We start from the raw sequence: 12516 nt of genomic DNA, 5'->3' as shown, positions 1-12516 counted from the left end.
TGTCTTTTTTATCTGGTAGAATCAATATTTCTTGTGACCTGAAAATACTTAGTAGAAAACTGTACTCGGCGTATAAGTCGAGGTCAATAATTCAGTGGTAAAATCAAGGGTTAAAAACTCGACTTATACGCCGGTTTTTACAGTAGTCGCCGAAATCAGCAGGTGTTCACGTGAACCCGCGGTATCATCTACCGTTTTATTTCCGCGTTTTATTTTAAGATCTAAAATTGTATTTAAAGATCGATTTCTGTGAAGGCTTTAGTTGATTTGGTTTTTGGGAGGAATATTTTTATTAGCACTTCAGAAAATATCATTGACCATTGTGCAAAGTCCGGGAAAAATAGCTTTTTCTCAAATCGGATAGATGACCTTGCTATGCTAATTAGCCATGTGCTCAAACTACAAATTCAATCAAATTTTTTTCTGCAAAACGATATCAAATCCAATTCAATTTTACTTTACAGGGTTCGTAGCGATCCTGGAAAGTGCTTGAATCACAAAATGCGTTTTCAAGGCCTTGAAAATGCTTGAATTTTCAAAATTTCAGTAAAAATCATTGGAAGTCCTTGAATTTTTAATCTTGTCCAAATTTTGTCAATTAGTTTGTTGTATTGACTTCAATACGCCCGCGCACTGCCAACCACGTGTGAGAGTGCTGTGACTGTACTGTCAGCGTGCTATAGACTCGTATACACTGCTGACTTGTGTATATATACAGTACAAATGTATTAGGCACGTGGCTCACTGCTGACAATGCGTATACAAATCTATTAGTAGACACGTGGTGGCACTATCGCTATCGCGCGCCGCGTATATACAAATGCCGTTGTGATGAAATAAACAAACAAAATACTTCAAAATAATTCTTAATAGATTATTGGTAGTAAATAATGACCTCAAATTAATAAAAAGACCGTTCTTGATTTTGACGATCTTTGGAGCATTAACTATCGAAAGGTGATTTTTTATGTCGGGGTACCCCGAGCTGATCATGATTAAGCGTTAAGCTGTTATCATTTAGACGTTTAAGCCGGTCATCGAAATTTGTTGGATTCAAAATTAGATAGGCCAGTATGGGAAAGTGTCATTTCTCTGACGCCTGGTTGGTGCATGAATCATACAAAAGTTGGATTCAATGCAGACCAATTTCAACAGAAGCTAGGTGCAAGATATGCGCCAAAACCATTGACATATCTTCGATGGGAGAAGCGGCTCTAAAGAGTCACGCGGTTTCAAGAAAACATCAAACTGGTGGGGCAGCAATATCTAAAACGACGAAGCTATCAGCTTTTTTTGAAAACAATAAAGATTGTAACAACAACAGGTAAGTCTATGAAAACTTCTCTCTTCTGTTGTGGTTAGGTCTAAACAATTGATCGGATATTTCTTATTAGCAATTACAGGCCATTGTGATCATAATATTCAATCCATTCCATTGGTTTATCAAAATATTCAAAATTTCTACCAAGGTTTTTGTCGTTAAATCGCGCTCCTAAGGTTAACTTTGAATGAAGTGAGGCTGCTTCTTTTAGCTTTGGTGATTGAAATGAGCAAGAAAAGCTTTTCAATTTTATACATTTCAGAGCTTCTTCGACAGCCTCAGAACCAGCTGCAGTCAGTGGGCATACCAGCTACAGTTTAGATAATTTTCTGACCAAAGAAAATGTACTGCGGGCTGATTAGTTTGGGCGCTGAATGTTGTCTATAGACATTATTCCTTTAAGTCATGTGAACGTTCCCCAAGCGTTTTCAAGTGCATGTTTCCAGATTCAGAAATTGCGGACAAATTTACCTTTAGCGAGAGAAAGGTGTCTTATCTGGTTAATTTCGGAATTTATCCGTATCTTAAGGACCTGATTAAGAACAAAATAGGAGAAGGTCCCTACGTCTTGTTATTTGATGAATCGCTCAACAAAAGAACACAGTCAAAGCAGTTAGATGTTATGTTTCGTTCATGGGATGGAGGCAAAGTTAGGTCGCATTACTATGGATCAGCTTTCATTGGACATGCTACGGCAGCTGATATGTTAAATGTGTTCACGGCAGAGTTTGATTTGAATTATTCTGAACTGTATCAATTGTCCATGGACGGTCCGAGCGTAAATTGGTGTTTTTATGATAAACTCAGTAACTATTTGAAAGATGAGTATGGTGTTGATTCTGGGTTGTTAAAAATTGGATCATGTGGATTGCATATTCTCAACGATGCATTCAAGTCTGGGTCAGAAACAATGAAATGGAATATTGAATCTCTCTTGACCAGCCTTTATATGTTATTTAAAGATGCTCCTGCAAGAAGGGAGGATTTCATGAAGCATTCAACGGTATTTCCAAAGAAATTCTGTCGTCACAGGTAAGTCAAAGATTTTATGTCTTCCCTCATCTTCAATCCAGAGCAGAAGTTTAACTCATTCATGAACTAACCTGTCAGATACGGCAAGAAAATTTAATGCTGCATTATTGAAAGGCAGCTTATAACAATAGTGCCCAAGTGTTTATTTTAGTGTCAGTGCCTTCCACACCCACATTGATACCAGTATTAAAATAAGCTGCATTCTTTTAACACTAGTGTTGGTGAAATTAGTGCTGTTTCTGGAATCCATTAAATACAGTTATTCATGTGACCTTATTCCATGATTAATGTTTGATGCCATATTTTTTGTCAATACTTTTTACAGATGGTTAGAAAACGCCCCAGCCGCCGAACGTGTCATACAGATTTGGCCTGCTGTTCAACATTATGTAGAATGGGTTGAGACTAAGTTGAAGAGAGCTTCACAACCAACATGTAATTCATATCAAGTTGTAAAAAATGCTGCATCACACTCCATGACCATTCCGCACCTTCAAGCATTTCTCTCCGTAGCAAAACAAATAACTCCATTCATGACAATGTATCAATCAGACAGCCCTATGTTGCCTTTTATGGCAGGAGATTTGTCCGATCTGGTTCGGAGACTTATGAAACGTATTATCAAATCCAGTGTTGTTGATGATGCAGACTCTATACTCAAGCTTCTTGAGATTGACCTGTCCAATACTGAGAGTCATGTCCGTCATTCCAAAATTGAGGTGGGCTTTAGTGCTGAAACAAAGCTGCGTGAATTGACTGCCACAAAACAAATATCTGAACGTCAAATTCTAGAATTCTGCAGTGAGTTTCGTAACTTTGTTATTGCTCTTCTGAAAAAATTACTACTGAAAGCACCCATAAAATATGGTATTGTAAGAAATATTCAGTGCCTTGATCCAGTGCGTTTAGCTAACAATCAGGATGTGTGTAAAAAAGAGTTTAAACGTATCCTTACAATATTAGTAACAAACAAGCGTGTGAAAGAACAGGACTGTGATGACATTCTAAGCAGCTTTGATGAGTTCTGTGTCTATGTTAATAAGAATAAGTCATCATTTAGTTCATTTGATAGGAAAAAAGACTATTTGGATCAGTTTCTTTTAATGCACATGGGAATAAACACTTCCAAATTCCATAAACCGGCAGGTGGAAAGGGATAATATGGCTGAAATGACATACAGAGCTCAAAGGCTCATTTGTGATTATGTACTTAGTTTTGATGGTGATGTCACTAAAGTTCCGATTCCCCCTGAGCTGGTAACACATGCTGGATCAGCGCATAGTCGTTACAAAGACTTTCTCAAGGAGCAAGATAAAGATTTAAAGCGCAAGAGAGGAACTGAGAAATTGAATGAGCTTACTGCGAAAAAACAATGCGTGGAAACTGATATTAATAGTCTGAACGCCTCTGCTGATTCACTGGCTGATGAAAGTTTAAAATCTCGCAAACAAAGTGGAACTCATGAGCTCATTTTAAAATCTGTGACCATGAGAAATTCGGCTAAAGACAAATCACATGAGTTGGCCGACGTAATTTCAGCCATCGAAACTCAAATGGAGTAAATTAATCGATTGTAAATAGGTCGATGAGCTGTAATTTAATTTTGTATAATTTTGTTATTTTTGCTTTCGATAGTATGGCTTTTTGATGGCGAGGTCTACCTGTAGTTCCATTGATAGGCCCACAGATTTCTTGTTTTAAAGTTATTAATTTCTGATACATGTAGTAAATCTTTCTTAAAATAAAGCTGAAAGATTCCCAAGTTATCAAGTGCTCTGCTACGCGTGGATGTTTCTTTATGATGATTTGCGTTTGTACTTCTTTTAAATTTCTGCAACAAAGGAATTTTCATTGCAATAAATTGGCCTTAAATACTAAGTGTTTATATGGTATTTTTCAGAAAATAGTACTTGAATTTTGTTGAAATAGGTCCTTGAAAGTACTTGAATTAAGTTGGGCCTGGAGGCTATGAACCCTGCTTTATTGAACAAATAAAACATCAAATCCAATTCACTTTTGTTTTATTGAGCAAATTTCAGAAAATTCAATTCTATTCCACATTAGAATCAATAAGACCAAGGGAAAAGATTTATCTGAGGTAATTGTTCCTGCCAGATCCAGTCGCTGTCTGTGCTACTTTTGTGTTCTACTATTGTATGGTATAGATTATTAGGTTTGACTCTAAACTGGGAGTGTATTTTGTCAAATTTAACCCACTTTCGGATCGGACTCTAAAGCCTAGAAGTTTTATGTTTGCATTATCAGGATCACGAGAGGTGTATCCATGTACATAGTTTGAGCTCATGTTCGCAAGTAATAATTTTGCAAAATTCGGGTAAATGCTCTCTTTTTTCCCTCTTACCTTGCGTTTGAGCCGTGGAAAGGGTAAGTACTACTCAGAAATACAAATTTTAGTTCCAAAAATTGTAATTTTCAAACTTGCAGGGATGCTAACTGCTCCATTTTGCCTTAAATCTCTGTAATACCTTAAACTTGCATTGTATGTTGACTCTCAACTCTTTGTCTAACAGTGGTACTTCATTTGGACCTGTCTTACAAACGTGTTTGAAAAGCACTACAGTGTGTAAGCCTTACCAACCAACCTCACTTGTCTTCACCATAAGTTTTAATTTCTATTCTCCGTCGTCGTCCTATTAAAAAGTATCTTTCTAGTTTGATTTCAGTTTGTGTCTGAAATATTTTGAATGGTGCAGCCTGTTAACAATAGACACCTTAAGTGCTGTCTGCTGGTCCCTATGTACTACTTCAAAACTGGTTTCCTCCTTTTAAATATAGCAATATTTTAAAAAAGATTCAATAATTTATTCAGTTGCTATATTTCTTCAACGGCGAGGAATGTTTGCTGTGGCTCATCTGCTTTTGAGGAGATTTCAGTGATGTGAACTTTGATACTGGAATGATTGGACAGAGCATCAAACATAAACCGTATAATTAGCCAGAAGGTTCTAGTGGGTAATTAGCCCCGAAAAAAGAATTTTAGGACTGTTTTGTTTGCTGAATAGGTCGTAATAAGTAACTCTAACTCTGTGCCCTTCTACAGAGAAAGACAAACACATGCTCGAAAAAATCATCCCGGTCCTATACTGATAGAAATACACGTGTACTGTTTTAAAAATTTGGTTACTGTTTTTAAACAATGCAAAAAGAATTTTTCCAAAGAATAGTGATATCACCTGGTTATACATATATCAATGCATAACATCATATAACCAAAACATTATTTTCGTTGAAAGTACACAGTCCTACCCTGCCGGTATGTCCGATAAATCCATAGAATATCCTTAACATCACTTAGATCTACGAATACTCAATCAGCCTCAAATCTTGCAAAAACCCTGGCCTTGTTATTAGTTTATTATTGATATTTCATCATGTGTAGGTTATTGCTAAAATGTTAATTCTAAATATAAGGTACATTCTACACCCTAACACCTACAGTAGAAATCCTTAGAATTTTGTTAAGCCTTGATGAAGTAAGGTTTCAAGCCTTTGCATGGAATTAGATTTTAACACGTTCTCTGCCACCTTACGGTTTAAGGTTCGGTCAACACTAATTATTAACATTATTGACATAATACAATTTATATGCTGCCAGCACTATTTGTACATTCATAAATCAATACACTGATCTATTTTAGTATAAAAAACCAATGACGAGATTACTCGTCACTGGCAATGGTGAAGAGATTCTCAATTTTTTCTTGTCCCTATTGGCAGTGTGAAAAATCAAATAAGAATCTAAAAGAATAAAAGTTTTATTGTAAAAATGATATAGAATGATTTTAGTCGTTATCTTCTATCTAAATATTGGCCTGAAAAGAAGCTGAAATTCATTGCATTCTGAAGATCTTTTTGAAAAAATTTCTTAAGTGTGCACCAGACTTGAGTTACTCCCATAAATAATATCTTAGTCTCTCCATACTGCCAGACAATTGTTAGCTAGTTTCTCACCTCTGCCAGGTCATTCATAACGCTATGAAATGACATTGAATCGATGACGATATAACTCATCATGGCAAACTGGGGTGCACCCACCATGACGATTTATCTCGTCAGCGACAGCGAATGTGTTAATGTACCAAATTGTTTCAAAAAGTGTTATGTCCGGCAGTGCCAGTTATCATATCCGGTTCTAATCTCCGACAATAAACATTGTTTTCGTTTCAATAATTCATTTTAGTTTGCATATCAAGGATGTTGCTAGGCAGAAAACCCTTTCTTGCTACTTTGCAGCTACATTTTGAGATTGTTATTTCAGGTATAAAGATGCATTAATGAGTTTGTTAGCTCGCATATTAGAAAAATTGAGATTTCGATTCAACCAGTCACAGCTTGATGAATTAGATGACGATACTGTTGATGACAATGTAAGTATGACTCCTTGATCCCTTAGAAACTTCATGACAGGAAACGCTTCTAAAGTTGCATGAAACTCATTTAATTTAAGCAAAAATGCCTGAACCTCCTTTTAAAACTCCTCAAATTTTAAGAAATGGGCCTTTAAAAATTTTTGTTGTTGTACCGTAATCTACACCTCGATTGGTGTAAGGGATAAAGATTTGCTCACAAACCACCGAATACAGTTTCACTGAGATAAACGGTACCAATTTAGAAGGAGTCTACTGTAGTTTGAATATGAAAGTAATGCTGACGCTTCTTGAAATTTGAAATTTTCTCCTTTAAAACTCCTTATATCCAGGAATGACCATTCTGTGGGGACCCTGGGCTGGAGTTTCAGAAACTTTAATGAAGATTCAATAGTCATGTGTATTAAATATAAATCTTGAAGCGGCAGTCGGCCAATTCAATTGAATTTAATGAAAGCAGATCGAAATTGGCAATTTACTAATGAACTGATTTAACAATTTATTTCAGTCAGAAACTGAATGGCAGAGTTTCTTGCGTCAAAATTTAGAAGTTGTAGCAAAAATCTGCGATTTAATGTCAGTGGAATCATTTCAAATACTGGTAGGTACCATAATAATAACTAATGTGGGGAAAATAGGTACCATAAAAGTTAAGTTAATGACCCCTGATTTTACCACTGAAATATTAACCTCAAATATAGCTAGCTGCAAAGCAGCGATGACGGGTTTTCTGCAAAGCAATTGAGGATGATGGGAATTGTAGTTAATGGAAATACCGGTACATAGAATAAAATGCATTGACAGATTTGAACCTATAATATGCAACCACTGTGTAAACGTCAAATGGTGTTCAGCTTTGAAACCGAACAAACACGGACGTACAATCAACAAATATGAACTTTTTCGAGCAGGCATTTATTTGGCATTCAAACATCATGATACTGTATTATCACCACGCTTAATAAATTAATCTGTCCTATTAAGAACTCATCTTAAGCACCTGCTGAGTCGATCGATTGAGTAAATTTACAGGTAAGAACGTATTATGATTTGGAATAGATTTAAGAAGTTAATCTTTTTATTGAAATATTTGAATAAATACATATATTGTAGTGTAGATTCAATCAATGAATTATGAATTGATTTGGTCTTGGTTTCGGGCCGATGTTAATATCGGCTTTTTAGCCCACTTGGGACGTTAGTCCCAGCGGGCTATTGCGTTCACTTTTCGTCCTTCTGTAGACGGAATCCAGTTATTTTGGGAAGTATTGAAGACGCTTCAAGGTAATGTCTTGATATTTGGTTTATACATGTATCTACCTTAGACACATCTTCAGCCCAAAAAACTGGCCCTGTCGGAATCAAGATGGCCGACTGGCAGCCATTGTTGTTCGCCAAAATCAGCACTTTTTACACGTTTTTGAACTTTTTGAAGGAAATTTTGAAGACGCCTTGATCTTTCGTGTATATTTGAACCCCGTAACCCCCCCCCCCCATTTATTTCTCATTGCAATTGCTGATGGGTATTCTTTGGAAAGGGATGTTTTATACCTGAGACAGGTATTTTTGATCAGCCAATTGTGACACAATTGGTGGCCATCTTGGTGTCATCAGTACTCATTCATAGGTGGGAAAACATTTTTCCACATTATATTGATACCTAAGCATATTTTGTTACGACAATGAATTAGAAAGTTGTAGCTTATAACGTGGTCTATGATTTTGGTGAGTTTCAAGTTCATTGGTTTTTGTATATGGCCACCAGGAGGCGTTGAATAATACAATATCTTAGTATTTCTGTATTATATTTGTATTATATTTTGTTACGACAATGAATTAGAAAGTTGTAGCTTATAACGTGGTCTATGATTTTGGTGAGTTTCAAGTTCATTGGTTTTTGTCTATGGCCACCAGGAGGCGTTGAATAATACAATATCTTAGTATTTCTGTATTATATTTGTACCAATACATATTTTGTTACCACAATCAATTGCAAAGTTGTAGCTCACGACGTCGTCTATGATTGTGGTGAGTTTTAAGGAAATAAGTTTTCTATATGGTCACCAGGGGGCATTGAATAGTAGAATAACCTAGTATTTCCTTATTATATTGGTACCTAGGCATATTTTGTTACCATGATCAATTGCAAAGTTGTAGTTCATGATATGTTCTATGAGTTACAAGGTTAGTTACAAGGTTATTGGGTTTTGAATATGGTCACCAGGGGGGCGTTGAATAGTAGAATAACTTAGTATTTCCATATTATAAGTGGTAATGAGGCATATTTTGTTGTCACAATCAATTACAAAATCGTAGCTGCTGACATGTTCTATGATTTTGGTGAGTTTCAAGGTCATTAGTTTTTGTATATGGTAAGCAGGGGGCGTTGAATATTGAAATTGTTAGATTGTTGAGCATTTGAAACCACTTCCCAAGTGGGCATGGTGTCTCTGGACCCCTAGTATGGATTTCAAATTCTATACTGATAAACAAAATATACCTGCAACATGTGTGTAAATATCAAACCTATTCCACTAGTTGTGTGTGTTTCCTGATAAACGGGAGAGTCACTCTCGATCTTAGTTATTAGAAATATACTTTTAATTTAGTTATAGAAATTCATTACCTTTAAAAATTCTATAATTATATTTATTCTGTTCTTATTTTTATTACTGTATGAACCAATGATATGCTTTTTAAATATGATGCAATAAAATATATTTGAATTTGAATTAAATTTGAATATGAGAATCAAGCATAACTTGTGTTTTTTCCATTCTCTCGTTAACAGTTCCAGAGTTTCAATTACAATCAAATCCAAATTGGCTAAAAAGTACATAGGACTAAATGAAATGAACTGTTAGTCACTGCTAACCCATTCCAGTGTTATGTCGATCGTGTTGAATCACTTTGCTTGAGTTGAAAGAATCGGATCTTCTATGGTGCAACATCGGTCGCAGAGAGATATCTTGGTCTTGTTGACTGTCCTTGACCATTTAACTTCGTGTGTATGACATCGGAATTAGCATCTCACCATTTGAATTGCAAAATATTCATACAACATGAAGACCTACAGGACGAGTATACAGTAATCAAACTTTCACCGATGTTGGATATTTGAATGAACGTTGGGCTTATTTCAGTATTCTAAAGCAGGAAATAATAAACCCAATCAATAAGCCCTATTCCCATTGGTACAATTGTATAATGCATACAGCTGTACCGTACACTTATCAGTCTAGATTGGAGAAATCGGTATACCAAACCTTCATACAGCAAAATGTACAGGCCTACAATGATTTCTGGTATACAAGCTGTGACCAGATGAATGTTTTGGATCTAGGTTTGACTATTAATGTCAGCAGGTCATAGGACGCCTGAGTAAAATTTAATTGCATGGCTCGAATCAATTAGCCTTTCTGCGTCTGAGTACTTCACTGTATTGTTTTAATAATAGTGAATAGTGGACTGAATTAGACTTTAGGCTAGTCCTGACCAAATCCTATCCATGTGATAATGGCTCCAGTTATAGTAACATCAGTGTAGGGTAGACGAGAGGGAAAAATTTGTGTTTGTAGTACGTAGGCATGGTAGGCTTATCGTGCTCACTTAACTCTTTGCCTGCCAAAAACCTACTGGTACGTTCGATTTCTTCCATCACTTGCCTGCCAAAACCGTACTGGTATGGTTGACTTGTTTGTTAACTTTAACGATAGATGGCGAATTCATCGCACAACACCAGTTGGTTTAATGCCTTTACTACTTAAACAAACTATCATCAGTCGTTCTATGCAGTGTGTTAGTGACTTCTTCTATTGAAATGGGTCTCAACAGGAATATTTTCTGCAAATGGTGATTGCTGCAGATTTTATCACTTTTAGAAGAAATGCTGCTTATTTTACATGAAAAAGCAAGACCAGATGAACAAAATAAGACAAATTTGATGATGATATCTCTTTTAGTTTTTGTTTTATGAATCTCTGAAAAACACAGAAATCCTGGCAAAGTGCAGCATTTCCTGAAAAATAGGCCTGGTAGGCAAAGAGTTAATACTTAAAACGCTCTTGTTACCCAAACGTGACTGTACGGTGACTTCCACAGGTTAGCCGTATGCGAGAACGTTGACCCTCTGCCTTGCAATATTGGGAATCAAAACCTAACGAAAAAAAAAAATTCCAGCAGTAGTCCAGTGATTTACCCACTGAGCCACAGAACGTAACTGCAGGGTGTATGAAAGTTGATTAACAAATAGCCTCGCCTAACCCAAACCCCTTCTTTCACACGCATGCGCGTATGTAGATTATAAGAACTCACGTACGGCGTTTGTAGGGAACTCACGTACGGTTAACCTGTGGAGATCACCGTACAGCAGAGCTGCCAACCGTCCCGTTTTCGCCCAATTCTTTGTTCTTGTGTCCAGGGGGAGTTAAATAATGAATAATATACAATTTGTCTATTTATTGGTACTTGTGACTTTTACTCAAGTATATACGATATATATGAGGGACCTTATATTGGGTTCATTCATTTATTATGTATGCATTAGGGGAGGGGGAGGGGTCAGTGCAATTGCACATGGTAATGCTTTATGAATACGAAAAAAATGGCCGATTTTGCGTACAGGGGGCGAGGGGGGTTGAAAAATTCAAATTTTATGCGTATGTAATAAATGAATGATCCTGATATTTTTGTGAAATACAAAGAATTACAAACACAGCCAAAATAAAAATTTGTGTCGTGCTTCCCAGAGCCCTTAGAGTTTTCTGGTCATTTTTTCGTTCATATGGATACTAGAAAGGTAAACCGGTGGCAAATTATATGGTAATATGTATTGACTTGTTTTATATTGTTGCTTTATTTCTATTCTAGTTAGAACCATTTGGTGAATATTTCGATACTTATATCGGATTAGAGTTCTACGTAACAAATGATGGAGATTCGAGGAGAAAGTTATTGATAAACAATGAAAGTGAATGTCGTAGATTGCACTGTACTCTAAGAGATTTATGTTCACTGTTGCAAGCCATTGGGAGATTGGTTGACCATTTCATTGGTGAGAATTTCCCTCAAAGATTTAATGATGCTATAGATTTATTGGACAGGTAAGGCAAAAGATTCCTTCCAGAGGCTTACTTCTTATGTCTAGAGGCAATTTAACTCCACTCTGCTAGAGTTTTTTTTATAGTTCACTCTGCCTCAGAAAGCTATTTCATTCCCTGTCGTCCTTTGGCATCTTTCTGTGGAGGCAATCGGTTTTTTTTAAAGAAATTTTCAATACACTTTCAGCTTGGCTGTTTTTATTTTTCTAGCCAAGACATATCTGCAGGAATTGGCCCAATTTAAATCCAGATGGTCCACAGGAGGCTCTTTTTACTTTGTTGTATTACGTCAAAGTCTTCCTCAGGAGACTTGCCGGGAAATAACTCACAAAATTCCATGTATCAACACTCGTCTTTTTTACTGTAAACTTTCAACATGCGATCCATTTAGAACCTCGCCAATCAAATATGAAACAATGAGAAAAGAATTCTGTGAAGCATTCCAGATATGTAATGATTAACATTTAAAATGTGGTATTTTTAGCATTGTTTGACGTCTATGACGTTATGCCAATGCTAGTAAAATGGATCGAAAGTCGTAGTAAAAAAATAAGTGCCGACTTCTCATTTTCATAGTAACTTTAAATTGTAACTCTGTTCTCGTTAAACGTTAAACACAGCTGAAAATGACTCAAAATAATGTTTCAATTATCCCCTACAAGATAGCGTCGCCGG

The 12516-nt window shown here is 36.1% G+C and overlaps 1 protein-coding gene across 1 annotated transcript in view; it reads left to right on the top strand.

Moving 5' to 3' along the window:
- Positions 1-12516, top strand: part of LOC141903636 (exportin-6-like) — a 78527-nt gene that overhangs the window by 32110 nt on the left and 33901 nt on the right. The window contains exons 9-11 of the mRNA XM_074791843.1: positions 6634-6742; positions 7251-7343; positions 11612-11844. Coding sequence (XP_074647944.1) covers positions 6634-6742; positions 7251-7343; positions 11612-11844 — 435 coding nt within the window. The remainder of the gene's footprint in view (positions 1-6633; positions 6743-7250; positions 7344-11611; positions 11845-12516) is intronic.

Source organism: Tubulanus polymorphus, chromosome 4 (assembly GCF_964204645.1).
Source record: "Tubulanus polymorphus chromosome 4, tnTubPoly1.2, whole genome shotgun sequence".
NCBI classification, from domain to species: Eukaryota; Metazoa; Nemertea; class Palaeonemertea; order Tubulaniformes; family Tubulanidae; genus Tubulanus; species Tubulanus polymorphus.
Note: the sequence above shows the minus strand (reverse complement) of the source record. Positions and strands in the feature narration are given on the sequence as shown.